Raw genomic sequence first — 27,834 nt, forward strand, 5'->3', positions numbered from 1 at the left:
TAGTTTTTAATGAAAAAAAAAAAAAAGAGGACCATAAAATAATCTTTCATAAATCGACTCAGGCAAAAGCAAAAAAAAAAAAAAAAAAAAAAAACCCTCCTGTTGCTTACTGGGTTTATGTCAGAACCAACAGTGTCAGCAGGCAGGGAAGAGTAAAAAGAACTTATTACCCTCTTAGCTTCTCCTCTAAAATCGAAACAATTAAATTCCAAAGTCTACTCTGATTTGGTTCATATTTTTTGGGAGGAAGGGAGAAACGACTATAATGGTATGTAGGCCTTACCTTTTAAACTTCTGGATACAGAATTAAAGAAAAAAATCCTAGAGAAAACCATTAAGAAATACAGCATACAGGATGTTTTCTACACAGGATACTCAACCATCACCCCTTGTTAGCAATGATTCAGAAATAAACTAAATTTATTCAACACCTATTATATCCAGCTATGGTAGGGATTTAAAAGGAGGTAATATATGTGGAATGTGCTTGTCAAAAATGCCAAGGATATGATCCATAATGTTAACCTTTCTTTTTCTCTTGATTATATATGTTGTAGAAAGAATATTTAGGAACATCTTACTTATCTAGAAGAAATCTCTTATATGGGAACATCAACTACTTGGAAATGTTCCTTCCTATAAGCCAAAACACTCCTGGTAGGCAAATAAGTCTCTTGAATGGCCACAGCAGATGTCATAACTTCATATCCTTTATTCACAGATGAATCCTTTAAGTCCACATCCAGATCATTCTTTCAAACCCACAGACAAAAGCAGCAAATAAGAAATGCTAAAGGTGGCAGAAAAATGGGTGCCATATTATTGTTTTTAGTGCCTAGGATTCACTATATAGAGAAAACTAAAGGTCTCAACAGAGACTTTTAAGAAAAAGACGTGAAGAAAACTGAAATGCTTATGAAAAATTCATCCTGAAGGCATAAGAGTGCTCTCAATATTAGCAAAAATAAATCTTAATGGATTAAATTTACATGTCTGACTTAAATTATTGTGAACTACAACCAAGAAAACTTCTCAAAAAAAACTCTTCCACCTATCATTCTTACATTAATTATAAAAAATTGACACTCTTTACTAACAGATTAGCACTTTTCTTTTCCCCTCAATTCAAGGAAGGATGTAATAGCAAAATAATACATGGGAAGAAGAATGAAAGAAAATACCATGATCCCTAAATGGGTACTTTAACGAGCAGAATTCTGATTGAGGAAGATTTTAGAGTAATTATTAATAAAAACAGACAAAAAGACAAACTTCACAAAAGGGAGAGACAGTCTTGAAATTTAACAAAACAAAATCCATTTTTTTCTTTAAATATTTATTCTTCTATTTGAGAGAAAGAGAGCACATGAGCAGGAGGGGCAGAGGGAGAGAGAATCTCAAGCAGACTCTCCGACATAGGGCTTGATCTCACAACCCTGAGATCACAATCTGAGCCGAAATCAAGAGTTGGATACCCAACCGTGTCACCCAGGCACCCCCAAAATCCATTCTTAATATACACAAATACACAAAAAATCTAGGGCAGATCTCCAATTATGATTGGAACCAAAAAAATTTAATATGCCATTAAAAATAACTCATAAATGGTATACATACAAAAAGATGAAACCTTTGTGTAATGGAATACATCATGTTCTCCTACAAGTCCTGCAAGACTTAGTATTCCAAGAGTAAATATAGTGTTAGAGTCAGGTAACTTTCCTAATAAATAAACTGTCTAAAATCTGTATTAATGTTACTGAATGTACAGCACACTTTTATGTTCACATGCCACATATAATCCCTAAACCCAGAAAAATTCTTTATTAAGCACGTACTTTTATCTAAAAAAAGGTAACATGTATAGTTCAAACTGTATCAATCTGGTTTTATCTGTAAGCTAAAAAGCTAGCCATAATACATGTTTTTAATGGAAATAAATAAGAATTTAGGAAAGATGACTCCAAACACACGTTTGATATACGGTTATTGATGCAAAACCTCTGAAGATTTTAAAATGTGAAAGATGTACAGCATTTAAAATTATACTTAAAAAAATCATTCTTTGATGCTTTTATTTAAAAAAAGTGTATATTGATTCCTACAATAAAACCTGAGATTAATATTTTCAACTATTAAGGTATCGGTTATGATTAAGAAAATAAATATTTATTAGCGGAACCTCGCAATAGGTTTTCTACATACCACATCATCTTTGCTTTCGTTCTTAAATGAAGCTTCTGTCTCCATAGGAGCATCACTGGGATCCCCTTCCACATTCTGCTTCTCAATTACTGATGCACTGGCCACACTGAAGATTCCATGGATGTTAACACGAACTTTAACCTTCACTTTGGAACTATCACCATCAGATTGAGGAAAAACATTCTGAATAGTGAAGCTCCCTTAAGGAAAAAAGAGCTTCCATCAGTACATGGGCCTCCAATTATTAACTTATTCATTCAATAATTTTGACTGTTATTTTTTAGATGATGGCAAATAATCGTAAATTATATCCAGAATAATTACTGTGGAAAATGCATTGACCCTAGATCACCTTTTTTAATATCTTAATAAACCTAATATTTAAGGCTTAGAAGGGTTAAGCAGCCTGCTGAAAATCATCAGTGCTAGGACAAAGGTAAGTTGGAAGTTCAATGAAGGACAATTTGACTCAAGGCAATATAGCTTTTAAGTATTTTATAATATTGTTACTCTAAAACCAAAATAACAAAATTCAATTTCTGAGTTTGGAAACAAAATGGACATTATCCTTTAGCTGTTAGTTTTGCAAACCATAACCATCTTGGTAATTCACAAATAAAGCAATTTTAAAAAATTTCACCCTATAGCAAAATTGCTAAGTTATTCAGCCACTAATACCTACAGAGATCATATTAACTTCTCACTTTAAGAAACTATTTTTATTATTTTTTTAAAGATCTTATTTTTAGGTAATCTCTACACCCAACGTGGGGTTTGAACTCACAACCCCAAGATTAAGATTCACACACGCTCTTCCGACTGAGCCAGCCAGGTGTGCCTCTGCTGTTTTATTTTTAAAAATCCATAATATATATAATGATATCCATAGTAGAGAGAGGATACTAGGCAGAAAAACTGAGAAATAAAAAATTTGGTTGACCTTTGTTATAGGTTGAATTGAGACCCTCACCCTCAAATTAATATGAAGTCCTACTCTCAAGTACCTCAGATGGTAACCTTATTCGGTAGACAGGGTCTTAGCAGAGGCAATCAGGTTAAAATGACGTTATCAGGGTGGGCTCTAATCCAATGACTGGTGTCCTTATTTGGAGACATACACATATAGGGAGAATGTCATGTGAACATGAAGATGGCCATCTACCAACCAAGGACAGAAGCCTACAACAGATCCTTTCCTCAAAGCCCTCAGAAGGAATCCTGTCAACGCTCCATTTCCTACTTCTAGTTTCTAGAAATGGAGACAACAAATTCTGTTTAAGCCACTCAGTTTGTGGTACTTTGTTACAGAAGCCCTGGCAAACTAATTCCACCTTCCATAATTTATTTCTACTGCTTTAAATAATGTATTTGAGATAGTCACATTGTTCCCTTTTTAGTCTACCAACAAAAGCAATACAAATAGAATATTTAAAGAATTATAAATTATTCCTTCTCTTAAATGTTATAAAAATCATACTTTTAGATCTCTAAAAAAATTACTCAGCTAAAACAGTTATTACAGTCCCAAATTCTCACTTTTGTATTAATCCAATGATATGCATCCTGGTTGTTGTTTAGGAACCGAAGTTTAAATAGTCTGGCAGCACAATTTCAACTTACTGATTAAGGAGTTTTTCCATAAAAAATGACCCTCACCCAAACCTTTCAGGCAAATTACAGAACATTTTAAACAGAGAAGTCAAAATGAATTAAAAATACTCAAACCTGCTGTTATTCCAGGATAAACTGTGAGCACTAAAAGTGCATGTTTAGAAAAAAGTATGAATATCTTTCAGTGCTAGCTTAGCTCAAATACCAATTTATTTCCTTGATTCAAAAATATATTTACAAAAGGCAAAAGTGTGTGAAATATTTTTCTTGATCTCTTACCAATTCTTGGATCGGGATAAGGCACTTCATGTAAATTAGTATAAAATGCTTCTAGTTCGAATGGTTCCTTCTTGTGGAAAGTAATGACTTTTGAAAATGGGGCAGGATGATTCTTACAGAATACTTCACATTCCCTAAAATGGGAGTGGGAAAACAGTTCAAACAGAAAGTTGTCTAAGAATCTAATTACAGAATCCACATCATTCCTAATTCAAAAGCAGCAACTGTAAAGACCACTAACCAGAAATGTAAAGAAAAAGAATTACTGGTTTTGCTATGAACATGCAATTTGATAGGTTTATGGCTCAAAGTTTTTAGAATATCTGTCATAGTAACAGACAATTCTGTCCTACTAAAAAAAAAAAAATTAACTGAGATTAGGTATATTTTGAGGCCAATATACAGGAACTAGTTTTTGCTCACATATGTGGACCAAATCTTATCCAAAATACTTGTCATATGTAACCCTTATTTATTTCTACCTCCCTTAAAAAAAACTTTTATTTGAAACTAATTTCAAACTTACGGAAAGGAGCGAAAATAAAACAGCACAAGGAACAAGGAACACCTGTATATCTTTTACCTAGATTTACTACCGTCAGCATTTTATTCCATTTGTTTCATCACGTAAGTGCACACTCTGTATACGTGTATATTTTTTCCGAACCAGTGGAGGGTGTTACCTACATTATGGCCCTTTATGCCTGGGTACTTCACTGTGTATTTCCTAACAGGGATGTCCTCTACCATAACCACAGTACAGCTGTAAACTTCATAAATTTACCCTAATACTTTAACATACAATCCATATTCCAATTTTTTCACCTGATGTAATAATGTCCTAGTGGTTCCTCTTCTTCAGTACAGGAAGTTTTATAAACCTACATAACAATTCCCAGTCTTAAATAGTTTAACGGAAATGGCTTATAACTATTGTTTATAGTAGCCCAGAAACTCACTCTATAATACCATACCATCACCCTATTCATTATGCAAGGTTTGCAAATCTCATATTCATGGACCTTTCCCTCTATCCTAGTTTTCAAGAATCGACATTATCTTTTACTTTCTTATTATAATCACTAGGATAGATTTACTTAACTCCCCACATGTTTCTTATAATTTTTTCTGGATCACTGTATCTTTAACTGAAATTAACTTTATCTTTTTTAAAGTTTATTTAGGGGCACCTGGGTGGCTCAGATGGTTAAGCATCTGCCTTCAGCTCAGGTCATGATCCCTGGGTCCTGAGATGGAGTCCTGCGTTGGGCTCCTTGCTGAGCAGGGAGTCGGCTTCTCCCTCTGCCCCTCACCCTGCTCATGTTCTCTCTCAAATAAATAAAATCTTTAAAAAAAAAATAGTTTCTTTAAGTTAATCTCTATACCCAACATGGGACTCAAACTCACAACCCCAAGATCAAGAGTAGCATGCTCTTCCAACTGAGCCAGCCGGCTGCCCCTGAAGTTAACTTAAGGTAAGAAATGCCTCAAAATTGACATTAGGACATGCCATTTAAATGCTCTACAAAACATTCAGATTGATAAACCATATTTTCAGAATGTGTGCAAAAATTTTAGTTTCTTGGGGGTGTGGATGTATAGAGCACAGAAAAAAATTTTAAAAGCAACTTCAAAACCTAAATACAGGTTTACCTTATTGTACAAATTATAAGCTCTGAAAAGTAGTCAAATATATTATTTGAAACACAAATTTTTATTTTGGCAGGGAAGCAAGCTATTTAAATCTTAAGCAGTTCATGGAAAAGGAAATGTAAATGTCAATAAAAGCATGAAAAGATTGTGACTCATGGTAGTCAAAAATGCAAATCTAGTAACAAAGTACTTATTTTCACTTTCGGAATGTTATCTTTAAAAGCACAGAAGAAAATGAGCTACAACAGATAATTCAGCAATGTTAAAAGGAACATAAATTAGTATAATCCTTTTGGTGAATAATATGGCAGTACTGGTTATAATAATGCTCATATCTTTGGGTCAATTTCAGTCCTATATAGTTATCTTACAGATTTACTAAATACAACTAAACAAGGAGATGTGTACAAGGATGTTTCCAATAGTACTGCTTGAATCAGAAAAAAACAGGACTTTAGGGTGTATTGGTTAAATTAATTAAAATTGCTGAGAAAATAGTCACTGTTGACAAGGAAAGGTAATATATAACATTTTAGAAAGCAAGCTGCACTGGAGGCACTCAGATAATGATGTATTTAAAAAGTGCAGCTTTTATTTTTGGATAATCAAAAAAATGGATAGATATAAACATAGCTGTTAACAATGGTTACCTTTGTAAAATGGGCTAAGTAGGAGTTGGAGTACGGCAGACGCAGGTTTTTTAAGTTTTTATATTTCCATATTGTGATTTTATTTGAAAATAAGAATGATTTACTTTATAATAAAATACTAATTAAAAATATGCCATCATGGTTTACAGATTACATAATATTTTACAGTTCCTTTTCTCTAACATTTTATTTAGAAGTATTTGAGAATTTTAGACACGTAAATTCCTCTAGTTCAGAGAGTAGGTTCAATTGGTTACTTACAACAAGCTCTAACCAAGGCTTTAAAAGTAACTTACCCAGTTCCATCTTCAAAAGAGGTCTTCCATCTTAACATGATTGAATAGGGAACAAGGTCTGTTATAGAAAATTCACGCACTTTAAATGCTGGTGAGAGAATCGCACACTGAAAATAAGATGTATACCATATTTAAATCAACAAACACAAAACATACAGTAGGTTACCCTGATTGAACTGCTTAATAAAGTCCTTGTAATAAAATTATTACATCCTAAAAATTACTGTCTTTTGCTAACAGCTAAAGTGTCAAGAGTACTCTCTATGACCTTACAAAAATATATTTTTAAATCTGAAAGAAGAATCTTAAATGGGAATAATTACGGGAATTCATAAAGTAAATGTTCTTTCACTACAGTACAGACATGTTGTCCTCTGATAGTTTAAAAACAGAAATTGGAAAGACGCAAGACTTATTTATCAGGAATAATTTTAATTTATTTTTAGCCTATTGACAAGTGGTTTGAACAGATAATATTAAAAGGTCCCTTTAGGCCTATCACCATATTTCTGGCAAAATATACACTGTAAAAAAAAAAAAAAAAGAATTAATAATCATACCTGTAATGCACATCCTCTTGCAACAGCTTCATCAGCATTTAATGTGGTACTTATGTCTTTAAGAAAGAATTTAGTGATTTGTTCTTTCACTGCAGGAATTCGAGTTGCTCCCCCTACAATTTCTATACTACTTATGTCTTCACGTTGCAAGTCTGGAAAACAAAATGTTTTTAATTGAGAAAAATAAGATAATCTATATAAAAATGTTAACAAAAGACCTTGGAAAGTACTTTTAAAAAAAATGGATTTTGTTTTTGCTCAAAACACGACTAAACAGAAAGAAGATAAAAACAAATTTTGGAATAAGGCAAAACTTAATAAATATTAACTATCTATGTGTTAGGCACTGCATTTGGTCCAGATGATAGAGTAACAACAAGAACAGACAAGTACCTCATGGGCTCTTCAGAGTCCTTCAATTTTTTAACTTTCACCTCACAAATACCCATAAAGAGTACTGATTACCAAAAACCTTAACAAAAAGCAATCATGTCCCATTTCTACTTTATTTTCATCTTAGACTTTACAATATACTTACATATAAATACCTCCAAATATAACTAGTGTTAGTTTTATGATGTAAATAATAACATGAGCCAGTAGTTGCTCTCATAAACCTAGATTCATAGTGCTCTTGTTCTTATGAATAAAGTTATAATCTCCCTCTTGAAGATACAAATCTTCAAAAAACAAATGGAAGTTTTTATTGCTTTTACCATTTCCTACCCCATTCAAGTGAGTTAATGCCATGATACAATTTTGATTGTTAGTCTAGTAATTTATACTTACTAGCTTGTTCCATTACTGCTTTTAACGGTGGCTCAACCCTGGTGAAGAGGGAAGCACATAATTGTTCAAATTGAGCCCTGTGGGAAAATGAAGTAAAATTCATCATTTTGGGATATAAAACTCAAGTACATCTTCTAAACAGAACAAAAAAACTCAGACATGATCTAAACATAAAATAAGCCAACACTTCTTAAAGTGAAAACATACACGGTACCTGTTCATTTTACTAGAAACATCAAGGTCATTCATGAAACACTCAATGTTCAGTGGAAGATCTGATGCATTTGCACTCATTAGCTTCTTCAGTTTTTCACATTCCTGATATAAACGCAACAAGGCCCGAGAATTTTCTTTCACGTTTATCTTATATTTGGTCTTGAACTCCTCACAGAAGTAGTCTACTAAAGCTTCATCAAAGTTCCTGCCACCCAGATATGGATCAAAGGTGGTAGCCAAGACCTGTTTAACCAAAAAACCAGAACTAAATTTTCAGAAATATAAATGCTTTTCAAAAAGACAAAAACCAAAAAAAAACACCTTTTAAAATTAAAATAAATTCAAAGCCAAAGAACTTGTCAAAAATCACAAGGTGTCAAAACTTGCTATCGCTTATACTAATTATCACTTATATTTAGCCAACATACTTACCCATTCTGAATTATCTGTTTTGGGTTGCAGATCCATATATCATAATTATAACTAATTCTTTTTCTGAAATAACTGAGTTACAACAATGGAAACTTCACTATCTCATATCCGTTGGTTTTACAACAGCACTGAACAGGTAGACCAAAAACCAAATTCAAGAGAGCTAAGGAACAGTCCTAAGCATGTAACCAAAACAAAACAGCCAAGAAAAGCCAATTCAAAGATTAAATCTAAAATACCGCAATTGGTCAATTTATAGGTCAGGAATTAGGCCTCCTGACTACTATTTAAAAAGAAAAAAAAAAAGGCTAGGCTATTTTTATAAAAATATAGAACAACAGAAAACATGAAAACCAGAAAAAAACAAAGCAAAACAAAAAAAACAAAACCAAAAAAAAAAAACCAACAACAAAAAAAAAAACCAGAAGAAAGTGAAGAGGAGAGATAAGAATTTAATATAAAAAACTTGTTGAGCAATGAGCCCCAGCTAGTGGATGGATGGGAGAGGAATAGACAAGTCACAGAACTTCAACACTATACTTCTTGAAAATGCAGGAGCAAGATACCTAGTCTCTCTCTCCAACATAGAGGGAGCAAATGACTACTTACACTAGTCACTTAAAAAACAGAACCCCACTGTTGGTGTGGCTCATCAGGTTTTTTTCACAAGGATATGTGATGGAACAATAGTAAACCCTATAGAAAGTTGTAAATGTAACGTGAATGTGAAGTCATCCCACAGCTAGCATGGAGAATTCATGGATTGACTTCTTGCTAGGATCAGTATTACCCAAAATTAAATGCAAAATTGTATTGGTATGTGACTAGTGCAAACATGCATCCTTCTGGATAGAAGTGCCACAGATATGGCTACTCTAAGCTATCTACTAAAAAGGAAGGAATATATTCTTAAGTTAAAATTCAAGACTAAATAGCAAAGATTAAACCAATTTACTGAAGACTACCCTATATTCATTATGAGTCATTTCCCTCAAGTTTTCTGATTACAAGGATGTTACTATAAACTGTGAGAAAAAGGCTCTAAAAGGTCCATTGGATAACCAAAAATATGTCATCTTCTAAGTAACTTCTACACATGTGACTAATGGAGAGAGAGAGAGAGAGTACATATATATGGATAAGATGATCAATGTAAAAATGAATAGAAAACCAAATACAAACTATAAGATAAGCACGCAGAACTAAATGATGCCATATTATCGAAAATTATGATTAGAACTCCTAGATAAGGAGTGTTTATAAAACTAAGGGAATCATTTTAGAAACTGTTTCCTAAGTATTTTTATGGACAGTAATGTACTTAATGTTTCCTGATAGGTGACTTAACACCTTGACAGTAATAAAAATAGCTAATACATGTTACGGTATCTATTAAAAGGCATTCCAAGCATTTTATATACATTAACTCATTTGTCCTCAAAAATGCTGATATTATCTTCAGGTGGGGAGCCTAAGATTTAAGGAGATTATGTAACTTGCTCAAGGTCACAGTTTTTAAGTGGCAGAGCCAGGATTTAAACCCAGGCACTAAGGTTTTCTATATAGTCTTACATGCTTTTAACCATTAAACTTACATAGAGCAAATCATTTATTTACTTACTTTAAGTTTTCCTTTGTTAAAAGCACAAACCGAAACCTGATAGGCAGAATGTCCCATATCAATAAATATTACATTTCTTGGTTTCTCATCCAATGGGGGAAGATCCTGTTTATAAATTCCATATGCTAGCGCAACTGTGTAAGAACAAAGAAATTATGTTAGTATCAGGATAGCAATCACTTGGAAAACAAAAGATAAATCATTTTGATACTGCACTTTAATAGAGAGTAATATAAATTGTTTCAAAGTAAATTAACTTTTTATAATTTGGTTGTTTTTAATTTTATTTTTCTCTACCCATCCATAACATAAATAAATCTTACAGCAGATGTAAGACATGTTTAACTTCTAGCAAAATACTGTACTACAAAACCAAAGGTTACAAGAGCCAGTACATAATGAGTTTTAAAAAGATAAATGCTTTATATTAATTTGGATAAAAAAAAACCTAGAACAGTATTTTTCTGACAGTGATTTTCAAATTGCAAAGTGCTCACCTGCAGTAGTTTCATTCATCAACCTTAAACAATTTAAACCTGCAACCTGGGCTGCAGCCATCACAGATCTTCTCTCAGCATCAGTGAAAAAGCTAGGAATCTGGTATTTTAAAACAGTAATTAAATATATTGGTTTGATCTAATAGATTTTAAACATTTCATCAATTAAAAATGTAAAATAACTGGTCTAAAACTTATGTAGGGCTTAAGACAAAGAATGTCATTCTAATCAAATAAACAAGAAAAAAAATACTAGTTTTTTTCTTTTTGGCAATTTCTATACTATAAAGTGTTGACCTAATAATGACCACAAATTTAAAGCAATTAGTAAGATGGAATAATATTGCAGGATTTCCAAAATATGTTCATCTAAATCCTTCTTGTGTAGGTCTGATCTATGGAAAAAAATGTTTGTTCATCTTTAATAATGGAAAATTGAAAGCCCAAGACTGTTAAAATCAGTTAAATATATCTTGGTATATCTGTACAATGGAATCCTATGTAGCTGTTAAAAAGAATCAGGCAGATCTGAATGGTCATGGAACAGTATCTATATTGCATTAGAGAAAAGGACACGTGTAGCATGATTTTTCTGTAATATGTTACCCGGAGAATATAATACCCAAAGGTTTGCAGTGGCTATTATCTCAAAGGAAGGGGGGAGCTATATTGCAGGGGACTCACGAGGAGCATGTGCTTCTTTTAAAATCACCAAAAAACATTAAATGTTTAATGTTAATTAAACAAAGACTTCATTAAAAGAACTGAGACTTAAACTTACAGTTAAGATTTACATATACTTAGTTCTGTCAAACTAAGAAGTGCTTTGATTTAACAGATTTCTAAGAAGCTAATTAAGTAGGAATGCCTCATGGTTAATTAAGCATCTGACTTAGGCTCCGGTCATGATCTCAGGGTCCTGGGATACAGCCCAGCTGCGGGCTCCGCGCTCAGCAGGGAGCTGGCTTCTTCCCCTGCTCCTGGCCCTACTCGTGCGTGTGTGCTGCATGTGCGCACGCACGTGCTCTCTCTCAAATATAAAATCTTAAAAAAAGCTAATTAAGTATACTCATGTACAAAATGACTTGGGGCTCTTCCAATTTTGTCTCCAATTTTATTGTTTTTTGAAGTCAGACATTTCATTTAACAGATATTAACAACAGAAAAAGAACTTGAATTTTGATAAACTTGTTTATCCTGATTTTGGTATTATCATTCTGACAAAAATCTAAATTATAATATAGACTTCATTTAATACTCATTGAGCACTTATGTACCAGGTACCTTTCTAACCACTTAGGGATATAATGTGCAGAAAACAGAAAAAAATACTTCCTCTTATATAGCTCACAATGGGTCTATCACACTAACTACCAAGTAAATAATGGCCAAGAAGTTCATAATGCTCTCTTCTGACACTAATTTCTGATGTGAAAGTATTATCAAGTATAGTTAATAGGGAAGGATTTGATTTAAGATGGATTTTAAAACCAAACCCAGTTTGATGTATACTTTCAAGTGGCAGTACAGTGGAAGAGTTATAAGCAGAGGCTTGGGAATGAACTACGGGGGTGTGATTTCTGGCTTACAACTTAGTAGCTCTGTTGATTTTGGACAAGTTTTTTAACTTCTCTGTGTCTTTTTTTTTTTAAAGATTTTATTTATTTAACAGAGAGAGACAGCAAGAGAGGGAACACAAGCAAGGGGAGTGTGAGAGGAAGAAGCAGGCATCCTGGGATCATGACCTGAGCCGAAGGCAGATGCTTAATGGCTCAGCCACCCAGGTGCCTCCCGTGTCTGTTTTTTAATCTATAAAACTGGAGTTAAAAATATCCTACCTTCATAGGGTGGTTCTGAGGATTAAATGAGTTAATACATATTAAATGCCTGTAACAGAGCCTGGCCAAAGGTAAGCTCTATTATTTGCTCAAAGGTAAGCTCTATTATTTGCTATTATTAAATTGTCAGAATACAAAATATTAAAGCTCTATTATTTTTCTCTCATTTAAAAAATTCTAAATACCTATAAAAATCTAATCACTAAATTCCATTGGAGTTCATAATCTGATTCTATTTTTCTGAGGACATAAGACTCTTGAACTTAGGTAGGGAAGTTTAATAGTATTAAAAATTATACTCACGTTTAAGTGACAACATGTAACTAAGAAGTTATCAGTATATAATGGGATCTCAAGAGATAGAGCAAATGAAATGTTCTAAGAATACTTAAAAAAAGACCTTTTCTTTCTGAAAAATACTATATGATCTCACTTGTATGTGGAATCTACAAAAGTTGAATTCACAGAAGCATAGCGTGGTGGTTACCAGGGGCAAGGAGGTGGGGGAAATGGGAAGATACTGGCCAAAGATTACAAAGTTTCAGTTACCTAGGAAAAATAAATTCTAGAAATCTAATGTATAGCATATGGTGTCTAAAGTTAGTAATACTGTATTGTATACTGGAAATTTGCTAAGAAAGTAGATCTCAGGTGTTCCTGCCACAAAAAAAAAAAAAAAAAAGTACATGAGAAGATGGGTATGTTAATTAGCTCAACTACAGTAATCATTATCATTTCACTATGTATATGTATGTCAAAGCATCATGCTGCACAACTTATATGTAAACAATTTTTACTTTAAAGGAGGCACAATGGGATTCTGGGGGGTGAAAATATGTTTACAATATTGATAATGACTGATGATGGTTTTGTGTGTGTAAGCACATGTCAAAATTTCTGAAAGTATAACATGTTAAATATATCCAATTTTTCATTTTAAAAAAGATTTTTTTTCTTTCTGATACAGAATATATAAATATACATAATCTCCCAACTGGGAATTTTCAACTTTGCCATGAAATGTTAAGGTCCCTACAAATGGGAAGTTAAGGGCAACCAGGAAAGATTCTTAGGGATAACTGGCAGGTATAGCAGTCACTAATCATATACAATGGTTTTTTAAGATTCACGGATTATCACAACTGACTTTATGGGAAGCTCAATCCTAAACTTTACCAAAATAAGGTGGGTTTTTTTTTTTAAATGAAAAATTAAAACGGATTTAGATTATTTACTAAATACAATCAGAAACAGTAAGAAAAGGGAAGAAAAATATTTCAATAGAATATTAATATACTGAAAGGTGTGATTTAAAAGCACGGAAATAAAACTTACTGAAATCACACAGTCGGCCACTGGTTTCTTCAAAGCATTTTCTGAAGTCTCTTTAAGTTTAGCCAACAGCATTCCAGTAACTTGCTCAATTGCAAAAGGTCTCTCTTCTTCTAGGTACCGCACCTAAAACCAAAAGTTGAGATATTTATTAAGAGTCAATTTATTCATCCAGCGTGTATTTTGTGAGGATCTACTCTATACGTGATAGACAACAGTGAAAAAGACAGTCTTTGCTCAAGAAGTTATATTCTGAAAAGATTATTCTAATATCACAACCTCTCATTTCTAAAGTTCAAGTGCCTCATACGTAGTATTATAACCAAATTGTTCTCAAAAATGTCTTCCTGCATTAGATCTCTGCCTCCCACAAAAGCAATTTTTAAAAAAAGATTTTTATTTAAGAAAGAGTACGTGCTTGCACAAGAGCAGGGGCGGGGGAAGCAGGCTCCCCACTGAGCAGGGAGCCGAATGCGGGGCTCAATCCCAGGACCCTGAGATCATGACCTGAGTTGAAGGCAGACGCTTAACTGACTGAGCCACCAGGTGCCTCTCACAAAAGCAATTTTTATCATTCACTTTCCAGGTACATAATGAAGGAGAAAAAGATCAAATAATCTTTCTTTTGAAAGTCAGATCTCTTTTGGGTTTAAAATGAAAGCTTTAGTCATACAGTTTTAGGAAAAGGAATTGAGAACATCAGGAAAGAAAATTTCTCAAAAAAAAAAAAAAGGTATAGTATGTATTATTCCAAGGTTTCTGGGAAAATCATAAATTAAGTATTAGAAATGTATACATGAAATTTCAAAATTATGTTTTTAGACCAAAAAACCACTTCATCTTATACACGGGTTTAAGAGTAGGTTACATTTAAGCACACAAAAGGAAACTTTGCAAAGCTTCTTGACAAAGGAATACTGGAAGATGTGTGCTTTAAGTAATCAAACCCTTTTGTAATAACCAATAAATTTATGAGCAATACAAAGTTACCTTGGAACCCATATAAAAACTACATTTAATTTACTGAAGAAAAAGTTATGTCTTACTTCTGTGTCCTCAGGGGAAAAAATTTTATTCTCTTAACACCAAACTTTGGAAGAGCTTCTCTCAAGCAGCACAACGGACATGCATTTAAGTGTATATATGTATATTTATGTGGCCATGTTCATCTGTATGAAGTACATATCAGTACTTCGCTCCAGTTTATGGCTAAATAATATTCCATTGTATAGGTACCACATTTCATTTATCTACTCATCAGCTGATGAACGCTTGGATTGTTCCTACTTTTTGGCTATTATGAATAATGCTATTGTGAACAATAATGTAGTTTTTGTGTGCACATATTCATTTCTCTAGTGTATATAACTAAGAGTGAATCTGCTGGGTCATATGGTAACTGTGTTTTGAGATATTCTGTTAGTTTCCGAAAAATCAACAAACATGTTTTGTTAACCAATCTATAACTTACTGTCTCAGGATGTCAAATTAAAAATCAAGAGTCCATCTCTTACTTGGAAGTAGAGTTTGCTTTAATATAACAATGAATATACTTATGAGGTCCGATTTTACTAAATCATTTATGCCTCTGCCTTTATTGCTTGAAAACTGTTCACCTCTAAAAGTTCTTCAAATAATTTTTCCTTGACAATGAAAGTATTGTTTGGATTTTAAAAATTATCTAATTAGAATTTTTTTGTACTCACTAAAGCTTACTACAAAAATTGAATTTTGATATACATGTACTGCGTCCAGAGGAAAAAAGTTAAATTACAAACAGGCAATATTATATCTGGTTTCTTGAATTTAAATATGTTTGTACTTTGGGAAGCTTACCTTAACTCCTGCACTTCCATTAGGCATCTTCTGTAATTCATAAGGAAGCCTGATCCTTTCCGTTTGCACAATGGGATCATCAAATGATCGCCCATGAAGCTTTTTGAAGCCGTGAATTGTATTTCTTACATTCGTGACTATCTGTTGACAGTAAACATTTTTATCGATATTTAATAAATGCAAAATACACACTATGCTAATACTTAAGACCACCAAGTCTCTTTATCCTACACATTTGAGTTTAGAATGACACACTATCATTTGTCTAGCTTCTGGCTGAGAGTAAAATTATACAATAAGAAGGTATGCATCTTATCTATTGCCTTCCAAATTCTCTTCCTATGCTAGGAATGTAGACTCAAAATTAATGTTTTCAAAAAAGAAAGAACAAAAATGTAAAACTTTTCAAGTAATACAGTGAAAATCTATCTACAACTCGTCTCTTTGGTTTTCCTCAACCTTTTGCTTTAGTGAATTAGTACGTTTGAGTTCTCTTCCTTCCACTTTCATTACTGTGTTTTTATTGAAACACTCTTCCACGTTGCCCCTTTTTTCTTTTCCTCTTTGTGATACTTCTCATATAGCGAGAATGAAATTTCTCACTGCTGAGAAATGCTCCTAGGCTAGTAAATTTAAACTCCTTCTGTGTAGCATGATGCAAAGTTAAAGTATCTTAATTTGCAAATGGCTTGTATTTTAGCAAAGTAATTTTTTCTTTAACTAGAACACGTAGTTCAAGTGACAGAATAATACTGAGATCCAGTTGCTGCCCTCTTAGTTAAAGCCAAATAGATCTTGCTCTGGAATTACGATATGAAAACTACTGGGATGCTGAATTACCGCACTGCTCTCTTTAGTTTGCTTTACTTCAGAGACTCTGTTATCTATGATATGCTTAGAAGATCACAAAAAATATGAGATATAAACTTTAGTGAAGAAGTCATTTTGGCACAAACTCACCATTTGTTTATGTACAATATGAAAGTGTAGGAGAAGATAAACATTTTCATATATATACCAATTAGACGACAGCCTTGATAAAAGTCTTAAGCAAAAATTCCTAGATAAATGAGTCAATTATTCCTATAAAATCAGGAGGCAAAAAAAGCCCCATTAAACAAAGTTATTTTATGAGGAAAAGAAGACCCAGGTACACATTAAAATGTAAGAAGTAACTGTTAAGGGCTTTTGGTTCAGGGAAATAAAGGCTGAGTAAAATGAACCTCTGACAAACAATGTTAAAAGTAAATGTTCTACTTATAAGCACTTCAGAAGCCTAGAAATATGAATACTTAAACAGACTCCATGTAAAGTAGCCACATTGGGTTACTCTGGAAATTAGTTCTTCCATCTTTCCCACCTTCTTTTACAAAGACATTGTTTCTTTGTTGAAGTGTATATTCTAGATAGGATACCTCATAGAAAAGCAACCATACAGGGGGAAAAGTGGTGTCATATGGTAGCAACACCCTAACTTCACAACTAAAAGACTTTTTAAAAAATAAAAGAAATATTTTGCAATCCCCAAAGCAAAATATATCTATTAAAATAAAAAGAGATTTGGGTCTGTCAAATTTCCCTCCTCCTCTTTTCTCACTCTTAACTATATAAAGTGGGAGCTTAGTTACCAAGATTCCATTATATTCTTCCTGTAAGTCAAAACATCTACATTAACAATTTACCTGGCTCTTAGCTGCATTTCCAATGGCTCGAGTTCTTGATCCCAAAGATATACAGGCCCTAAACAAGGGAAAAACACAAAGTTTGTTCCCATGGTATGTTTATATTGATATGCCATTATACCGCCTCTCCTTATGAAAAAAAATGAATTAAATGTATTAACATAATCATGTAAATTCTAAAAATAGGTTAATGAACCAGAATTTTGCATATTTTTGTCTCATAAGTAATGGAACAGTGGTCAGAATGTTAGAATTTTTAGAATAAATGTTGCTAATAGCTGGCAATGCTCTGTTGGGTCCCAAAATTGTTTTTCGAATTCTACTGGTCTATGACCTACTAAAAAAATTAACTGTGCTCAGTAAGGCTGGGTTGCATGGATATAAATCTAGGCTCTATAATCTTGTAGAAATTACCTAACCATTATTTGTCTCAGTTTCCCATCTGAAAGATAGTGCTGATAATAATACCTACTCACAGGTTTGTGTGAGGATTAAATGAGTATGAATATGGGTAAATGCTTTGAACACTATGACTGCTATTTTTTTAATTACTGCATTTGGATGTATTTCTGCTTATAAAAACAAGTGTGGCACAACATTTTCATCAAAATATCATTTCATGTTATAATTTAAGAAAGTGTTTCCATGATTTTAGTTGTAACTACAGGTACCATTCATTCAACCAATAACTTTATGAGCACTGTGTGTATACTAGCTACAATCCCTGATGTTGGAGAATTTGTAGTCTACAGAAAAAAATCAACATAGGACTATGAACATATGGACCACGAATACTAGAGAAAAAGAATAATCAGTTCTATATGATAAAGCTTAGGAAAAGCAAGTGGAAGAGGTGATTTCTGAATTAACATCTGGAAGAGAAAAAATTTTAACATACATCTGTTTTGTTCAAAAGGACATTCCCAGTATGTAGGTATATATCTATTCTCAGTATGATAACCAGAGTGATCCTCTTCAAGACTAAGGTCATGAAATTCCCCTGCTGAAAACCCTCCAATGGTGATTTGTCTCACAAAGCAAAAGCTTAAGTGTCCCCAACAGCCAATAAAACCCTTCATGTCTGGTCCCTGGCTGCTGTACCCTGTAACTTCAAGCTAGACACACTGGTCTCCTTGCTATTTCTAGAATAAGGCAAGCACACTTCTTCCTCAGGGTCTTTGTACATGCTATTCTCTATCTCTGGAACACTTCTAAATATATCCATCCACATGGCTTACGCTCTCTCTCACTTTTTTTTCATGTTTCTGCTCAAATGTCAGTTTATCATCAACACCTTTTCTGGCTGTCTTATATAAACAACATTTTCTCCTCCTTCCCAACATATACATCTCCCACTGTTTACCTAATTTTATTTTCCTGCATAATGTATCACCATCTGATACAATTTATTTACTGACTATATCTCCACACCAGGGCATGAACTCCATGAGGGCAGATAACATGTGCTCCATTCCCCTGATCTGCACTATCTAATATGGTAGGCACTAGCCACACATGGCTAATAAAATTTAACCATAATAAAAAATTTATTTCCTCAGCATTATTCACATTTCAAGTGCTCAACAGCCAACTTTCAAGGGCTTAACAGCCATATGTGGCCAGTGAGTGCAGAGAGAACAGAATATACATAGAACAGAAGAGATATATAGTAGAACAGAAAGTTCTACTGGACACTACTGGCCTGGATCATTATCTGGTAATATGGTAAAGGTACTTATTGAATGAATAAATAGATGGCTCCTAAGGTTAATGCTTATTTGGAGAGTAAGAAGAATACAACTTGGCTAGTTTCATTTGACATTTTGATAGCCCTGGGGTCAGATTATACAGGGCCACAAATGACAGGTTATAAACCTGAAATTTATTTCAGTAGGCAAAGGGAACTCAATAAAGGCTTCTGAATAAAGAAGAGAACATTCCATGCTTACACAGAAGATGAACTGAAGAAGAAAGATCCCAGAACAATGCCTTTTTTTTTTTTTTTAAAGTAGGCTGCATACCCAGCATGGAGCCCAACATGGGGCCTGAACTCAAAACCTGGAGATCAAGACCTGAGCTGAGATCGAAAGACTCTGACGCTTAACTGACTGAACCACCCAGGTACCCCCCCAGAACAGTGCTTTTTAAGGGTTGAACAAGATACTGTTATATTGGGGGCCACAGCATTTTCAGGGATGGCAAGCAGTTAAATTCATTTAGTTAATAGATATTGGTTGAGTAATTACTTTATGTCTGGCACTCAGTTACTAGAGATATAGTGAGGGGGAAAAAAGACATGGTTTTGGCTCTCTTGGAACTTACAGTGCTCACACAAATGAAAGTAAACTAGGAGCTACAATAGAGGATATACATCATGCTAGATAAGTAGATAACAGAATTGACCCAGAGGAGGAGGATCAGGAAAGGCTGACCCAAGAAAGTGATGAGATTTTAAGGAAGAGTAAATGATGATGGGGGTAGAATTAAAGAAGACTTGGCAGAGATAATTTTGACCAGTGTGAACTGAAGGCTAGAAGTCATCAGTAATCTATATCAGGATGCTGGCAGCTGAGGGGGGAGAAGGAATTAAGAGATACTTAGGAGGGACAACTCAAAGGACTTAGTGACAGACTAGATCCTCACTGTCCAATATGGTAGCCACCAGCCATATGTGATGATGAAGCACATGAAATGTGGCTAGTATGAATTGAGATATATTCATTTTAAGTGTGAAACATACTCTGGACTTTGAAAATTTAATACTTAAAAAGGAATATAAAATATCTCACTGATTTTAAATTTGGAAATAAGATTTTGGATATGTTGAGTTAAATATATTAAAATTAATTTCACCTGTTTCTTATCTTTTTGTTGTAACTACTAGGACATATATGCATGTTGCTAACATAGTTTTACTGAACAGTGCTGGAATAGAAAGAGGAAGAAGCAAATATCACCACCAATGTCTAGGTTTCCCATTTGCATAAGAGGGTAGAGTAGTGTCATTTAATGAGACACAAAACACTAGGAGGAACAGGTTTGAGGATAGACCATCCTAGTGCTAATTTGGACATGCTGAGACTGAGTATGTTTGAGACATCCAAGCAGATCATCTTTTCCAAATAACTCCTTGATTCAACATAGTCCCTGCCAGACTAGGTATCTGAATACCTAATATGGTTATCTATGTGGATGGCTGGCATTCCATCTTAAAGTTCATCAGAGAAAATATGGATTTGCCATCTCTTACTTAGCCTATTTTATTATAATCTGTCCTTCTCTCAACTCCATTATTTGGACACACTTAAGAATACTTTTAATTTTTTAATACTAGGCTACCATCACTTGAGTACATAGAAAATCTTATTCTTAGGTTGATTCTCAAGAAGTTAACTTCTCTTAGAACACTGGAGCCAAATAATATTGATTCAACTATCAATTAGTAAGTGCTAGATTCTTTGAAACATACTGCACACATATATCACTCCAGAGAGAAAGCTAAACAGTTACCATTATTATATATTCTCTGAAGTTAAAAGTAGGCAACTTTTAAAGTTTAAACAACTTAATGTTACAGCTTGGAAATACCCAGTTTCAATACACAGAAAACTCTCCTCACATAGCTAAAAAAGGGCTTCAAACTCCTTCAATTTTCTTTCAAAAACATTCTGGAATACAACCATTACATACATACTTCCTAAGTATTTTCAGAAAAGCCAAAATACCTAGCATCTCTCAAAACTTTTACCTGACTTTACTAACACCAAGGGAAATAAACACATTATACCATACTTTAGAGGTGGACAGAAAAGTTTTTATAGAAAGGATATTCAACACTTTACCCAAATGTATATTGCATAATCCATTTATATTATACTTTCTATACTTTATTTCAACTGCTATTTAGAAATTCCATCTTATCCCTAAAATCAAACAAAACAAAACAAACGGTTTACAATGCAGCTTAAATCTCTAATTTCGAATCTGATACTGCCACCACAGTGGTAATCCCAGATTCTCAGAGAATTCCACAAAATTCTGAACAAACAAAACATCTAAATGTCCTATGTCACTTTTGGTAGAAGAAGGCCATAAAAAATCTAATGACAGGTGTTAATTTATTAAAGCTGTATTTTGGGTCACCTGGGTGGATTAGTCAGTTAAACATCCAACTCTTGATTTTGGCTCAGGTCATAATCTCAAGGTGTGAGATCAAGCACCATGTTGGCCTCTACCCTCAGTAGAGAGTCTGCTTGAGATTCTCTCCCTCTACCTCTGATCCCCCTTCCCCCAATGCATGCTATCTCAAATAAATAAATCGTAAAAAAAAAAAAAAAGCTGTATTTGTATTTTCCCTTAAAACTTAAGATTAATTTTCTTTCTCCCTCATAAAACCTATTTTTATAAGGCCAAGCATGATCAGGCTGGAGAAAACACATACTGTCAAAAGACTATGAGATTTTTCATCTAAGAGGTCAGTACTCTTAAATTTGTTCACTTTGTCAGTCTCTACTAAGGATTCAAAGCCTCTTGATTTTACCACTTTCATTTTTAAAATAACCCTATTTTAAAAACTGTCAGCTTTCCCTTGCCAGTTTCGATAAGATCACAATTACTATTTATAGCCTCTTCTGTTATCAAGTACATATTAAGAAAACAATAGCTGAATGAATGATGATATAAAAGGGCAATCAATTGGTTTAAATCAGGAGGTCAGCTCCTGAGACGCCAGAAGCACTCCTTCCATTCCTCACCCCCAGAGTGTCAACCAAAAATGTATCTTCTGATATTGTCAGATGTGTCCTAAGGGGCAACATTTCCAACCAAAATGTCACTGCCTTATAGCATCATTTTCCAAATGTCACTGCCTTATAGCATCATTTTCCAAATACTGTTCTGTGGAATAGAATTCCTTGGAGGGGGGCACCTGGGTGGCACAGCGGTTAAGCGTCTGCCTTCGGCTCAGGGCGTGATCCTGGCGTTATGGAATCGAGCCCCACATCAGGCTCCTCTGCTATGAGCCTGCTTCTTCCTCTCCCACTCCCCCTGCTTGTGTTCCCTCTCTCGCTGGCTGTCTCTATCTCTGTCAAATAAATAAATAAAATCTTTAAAAAGAAAAAAAAAAGAATTCCTTGGAGGTTCAAATAAGTTGGGGGAAAATGTTCTTTCCTGGGAGTGTTTCAATGCCTATAAACAAATTAATGGATCTGAGAAGTTCTGCAGTAAAGAAAACATATGGTTATTATTTCTCGAGGTTAACTATCTGGGGAAAAAATTGCCCTAGAAGGAAGTGGGGGAGGAATGTTCTCAAAAAGACTTATGGTTGCCATTTGCTTTCTAGCTTGTTACTTAGAAAAATAAGACGACTTTTTTTTTTTAAAGATCTGAGAGGGAGAGAGCGGGAGCATCCGTACATGCACAGAGGGGGGTGGGCAGATAGAGGATCCTCAAGGAGATTACCAACTGAGAGTGGAGTCTGACAGGGGGCTCCATCCCAGGACCCTGAGATCATGACCTGAGCCGAAATCAAGAGTCAGCCACTTAACAGACTAAGCCACCCAGGTGTCCCCAAAAATAAGACTTCTTTTAGGCATATATGATTTAGTAATAACAAAAACTTTCCTGTCTTTCAGTATGGACAATGGATAAAACTTTTTAACATATAAAAAATAAAAATTTCTTTTAATTGAAAATGCTTTTAATAAATGTGCCTAATTCATAAACAAATTGGTTCACAATTTGAAACTATTAACAGAAATCACACACAGTTGAACTTGAACAATAAAGGAGTTAGGGGTGCTGAATCCCTGCACAGTAGAAAATCCATGTATAACTTTTAACTCCCCACATAACTACTAATAGCCTACTGCTGACCAGAAGCCTTACTAATAACAGTTAACACATATATTATATGTATTATACACTGTGTTCTTATAGTAAGCTAGAGAAAAAGAAATGTTATTATGAAAATTTTAACAAAGAGAAAATACATTCACAGTAGTGTATGGTATTTATTAAAAAAAAAAAAAAGTCCACATATAAGTGGTCCTGCACAGTTCAAACCCATGTTGTTCAAGGGTCAAAAGTACTTAGGTAGACATATTTAAAAAGCTGATTAGTTATATTAAATTAGATATATTTAACTGTTAGATATATTATTTGAAAAGCTGATTATCTTAAATTCCACAGGTCAAATTCCAATAATGCACCATAATTTTAAAGTTCTTTTGATTATGACTGACTAGACAAGGGGTTTGCAAGTTACCATTTGCCACCTATTTTTGTAAATAAAGCTTTATCAGAACACAGCTATGCTGATTAATTTGTATTGTAGTGACCACATACGAAAGACCACCATAGCATGTTAAACACCTTAAACTCACAATAGATAGTATGTAATTTGTACTTATCATTCCTTGCCTTCCAGAAACTTTTCAGAATTTCTCATTCCCAAATTCAAGGCAATAACTAAAGATTCATTTTGTTTTATCATAGAAAACATTCATATTAAAAGATTCTATAGTCCTAGCTTTGGCCATGCTAATGTGTGAACCATCTGCCTTTCCACTCCACTTAGCACAATTAAAAAAAAAAAAAAGAAGAAGAAGAAAAGCAAAGGTATTCATTGAATTGTTCTTGTCAGTAGCAAAATAATAATTTGAAATGCCCACTAATAGTAGTGCATCTATCAATGGAATACTGTACAGCCATTTAAATAAACAAGGTAGATTAGGTCAGAATGGCTAAAATCAACAACACAAGAAACAACAGGTGTTGGCAAGGATGTGGAAAGGGGAACCCTTTTGCAAACTGGTGCAGCCACTCTGGAAAACAGTATGGAGGTTCCTCAAAAAGTTAAAAATAGAACTAAACTATGATCCAGCAGTTGCACTACAAGATATTCACCCAAAGGAGCTAGAGAGTATTATGCTAAGCAAAATAAGTCAGAGAAAGACAAGTACCGTATGATTTCACTCATATGTGGAATTTAAGAAACAAATAAAAAAGAGAGAGGCAAACCAAGAAACAGATTCTGAACTATAGAGAACTGATGGTTACCAGAGGGGAGGTGGGTGAGATAGGTGATGGGGATTAAGGAGGGCACTTGTGATGAGCACCAGGTGCTGTATGGAAGTGTTGAATCACTAAATTGTACACCTGAAACTAATATTACACTGTGTGTTAACTGAAATTAAAAAACTTAAAAAAAATAAAAAATTTTAAAATGAGGTAAATTAGAACTATACACAAGTTTGAGATATCCACAATATATTAGAAGTGCAAAACACATATCATGTAATTCTACTTTTGTTAAAAAACAAATAGAAAAAAATCCCAGTTATGTACACATACACTTGCATAAAATTAACAACATACATATTAATGTTTACTAGGTGGTTGGGAAGGGCTGGAGATTTAGTTTCTCATTTGTATTTAAAATATTTTAAATCAAAGTTAACATAAGCTCATAATAAGATATACAAAGCCAATTCATACGGTACAAAGAATATCTAAATAAAATGTAAAAGCTTCCCCCCACCCTCACTTCCCCAACTGCTATCACCATGAAAAGTCCTCCTCCTACCCAACTATAGTCACTACTAACCTCTGGAGTTTGGCATTTCCTATGTATAAAAATGTTTATTTTTAATAACCCAAAGTAAATGATTTCTATATGTGTGCACTGAAGAGGACATCTCAAAGTAATGTATAAATAATATATTCCCATATTTCCAGATTATTCATACGCTGGTAAAGAAACAGGGAAAATGAAGGCAGGGAAATGAAGACAGAAAACCAGAGAACTGAATACTAGGTCTGATCATACAGAATTTTGATAAAATACGCCTAATAAAAATCTCTTTAAATACTTTCACTTAAAAAAATCCATTTTCCTTATTGTAAAATATCTTCATAAAAATTCAAAACATACAGACTATGTATTAAAGCACACCCTCCATAATTCTACCCATAAGAAATATTCAGTCTGTAGTTTAGTCTACCACACTGATTTCCTCCACATACTTGTACTAACCTATTTTGTGTTGGTACATGTTTTAATGAATTTTTTAAACAAAGTAAGATTTTTTACATGTTCTTAAATAGCTTAAAAGCACATTAAAACATTTTAAAACAGTTCTTAGAAACTAGTCAAAAACAGATACTACAGCAAAGATGTTTCTCAGCTAGACAATTTGTTTCTTTGATTGTTATACCCTCATTAACATAATATGGATATACCATACTTATGCCAATGGATAATGGAAGGACACTGGGATTGTGGGGTTAAAAGAGGCCTGAAACTTAATCAGTTTCATTGCTTACGAGTTCTTGGCCAAAACAGTTAAGTTTGCTTTAGGGTTATGAAAAAAGCTAATATTACCAAACTCACAGAACTGATGTAATATGTATGACAATAGAAGTATACCGCTTGTCACATAGCAATCACTATTATCAACAAAAGCAGAGTGTTTTAGCTGATCACATGCTTTAGTCTAGTATTGAATGAAGGTTCTTGGCTACAGTTTTTTTTTCCCCATGTATGAAACTAATCACTTTGATATAATTAAGCCTGGGATGGAAATTCCAAACCTCACATCTATGCTTAATTGAACAATACAAACTTATCCAAAAATGTGCATACTCAGTTATTCTAAGAATTTATTTGAAAGAATTATAAGGGTCAAAAATTTAGTTACAAAGATAGTTATTGCAGTATGACTTATAAAATATAAACAATCTCACTGTCCAAAAAGGGATGGGTTAAAGAATACATAGAAGTATGTATTACATAGAGGTTACCAAACAGACTATAAATATAAAGTATAATCTATCCTTGAAACACAGAGAAAACCATCTGGAAGTTTTATTTCTGGATGGAGGAATTAAATTTTTACTTTCATCTTTTAATGTGCCTACATCTCTACAATGAACATGTACTGTTTGTGTAACAACTGTTTTAAATAAGAAAGTGTTCTGAGATTAATTTTTTTCCTCTTCAACTTACGCCTGTTAATTTCCTTCTCCCTCTTCAATTTATGCATGAGAGAAGAGCTGCTAGTACAAGCCCTTCAACTGTACAGAAGGGGATTCTGAAGAATAGGTTAAATTACTTGTTCTTGGTCCCTTAACGGTAGGCCAAAACTTAAGCAATTACCTTTTCCATTAAACTGTCCTTGGTTTATACACCGGACCTTCCCATGTATACACAATCAGGTATGTTAAAGAATGAAACAAATGTTAAAAAGCATAAATGCCAAAACCAACTAAATGGAACATTTCCTTCCTCTTTCCACAAGGTCCTTTTGCAATGTATTTGGAAACACCTATGTCTTATTACCTTGATATCACTGACTGGAACAGGGAAAAAAAAGTGAAAGTTTATCTAGATCATTAAATACTGTGGTATATTAGAAAATTTACAGGTTCTCTAATAGTTAGGCTTTTTGCAAGATATGTATTCAATAAACTAAGGTCCAAGAATCTGGAAAAGCTGTTTTCACTCAATAATTTAAGCTCCAGAGTAAATACAGTGTAAGAACAGACTACAGTGAAGTATTAGTTCAGTAACAATAAAAGATCCTGAGGTAAATAACAGTACACAGCCATGAAAAGAAGGGCAGAGTTGCTGATGCAAGCTGAGAATACTTCCACTTTAGCAATTTTCTAGTTTGAATTAGGTTCATTAAACCTAGGTATTAGTGACTCTCACACACAGATCAGAAATATCGTATTTATCTCAGCAATATAGAATTAGCCAATGTACCTAAGAACAGTAGCAAAGAGACTTCTAGAACATGAAAATGAGCAGCCTAATTTTTAAAGAACTCTCTGTAAGTCTGGCCAGGTTCTTTAAAGAGTCATGGACTCACTACTAGACTTTTGAGCTGGAAATGCAGTATCTGTCTTACAGTTCCGGTTCTGATCTTTTAGGATAAGGCTTTAAGGATTAGAGGAATGTCCATCCTACCACTCACTCTTTCTCCATGGGCTAAGTCCCTGAAGCCAGAGACTGCCCCCATTAACCTCTACTCTGCTGAAAGAGGACAATGGATTTTACTGGTTCTTTTCTGGCAGCCGATATCTATTGTGGCTTAAAACAAGATCTTGCAGACATAAAGTCATAAAACAGCCCACAATTACTGCTTCAACCTCTCGTTGTGCATAAAGGCTGGAAAAAGACATAAAAGGACGCTAAACTTAGTACTATGAAGATTTACTGATCTATGCTCATATTTGAGAATTTAAACATGCAAAATTTCAACAGAATATGATGTATATATCTAGAAAAAGGTGGTATAAAACCTTCCAGAATATTCTTTGAAAAAAACGAAAGC

General features: G+C 33.7%; 1 protein-coding gene across 5 annotated transcripts in view; it reads right to left on the reverse strand.

The window, feature by feature from the left end:
* HSPA4L (heat shock protein family A (Hsp70) member 4 like) overlaps positions 1-27,834 on the reverse strand; it is a 56,542-nt gene that overhangs the window by 25,899 nt on the left and 2,809 nt on the right. For all 5 annotated transcript variants that reach the window (XM_034661639.1, XM_019802739.2, XM_034661641.1 and 2 more), the window contains exons 3-13: positions 17,498-17,555; positions 15,816-15,956; positions 13,983-14,105; positions 10,810-10,909; positions 10,313-10,446; positions 8,258-8,502; positions 8,044-8,120; positions 7,255-7,406; positions 6,695-6,801; positions 4,096-4,229; positions 2,206-2,405 (exon numbers count right to left, since the gene is read on the reverse strand). In XM_034661639.1, the coding sequence (XP_034517530.1) occupies positions 2,206-2,405; positions 4,096-4,229; positions 6,695-6,801; positions 7,255-7,406; positions 8,044-8,120; positions 8,258-8,502; positions 10,313-10,446; positions 10,810-10,909; positions 13,983-14,105; positions 15,816-15,956; positions 17,498-17,555 (1,471 nt within the window). The remainder of the gene's footprint in view (positions 1-2,205; positions 2,406-4,095; positions 4,230-6,694; positions 6,802-7,254; positions 7,407-8,043; positions 8,121-8,257; positions 8,503-10,312; positions 10,447-10,809; positions 10,910-13,982; positions 14,106-15,815; positions 15,957-17,497; positions 17,556-27,834) is intronic.

The sequence above is a fragment of the Ailuropoda melanoleuca genome, chromosome 5 (assembly GCF_002007445.2).
Source record: "Ailuropoda melanoleuca isolate Jingjing chromosome 5, ASM200744v2, whole genome shotgun sequence".
NCBI classification, from domain to species: Eukaryota; Metazoa; Chordata; class Mammalia; order Carnivora; family Ursidae; genus Ailuropoda; species Ailuropoda melanoleuca.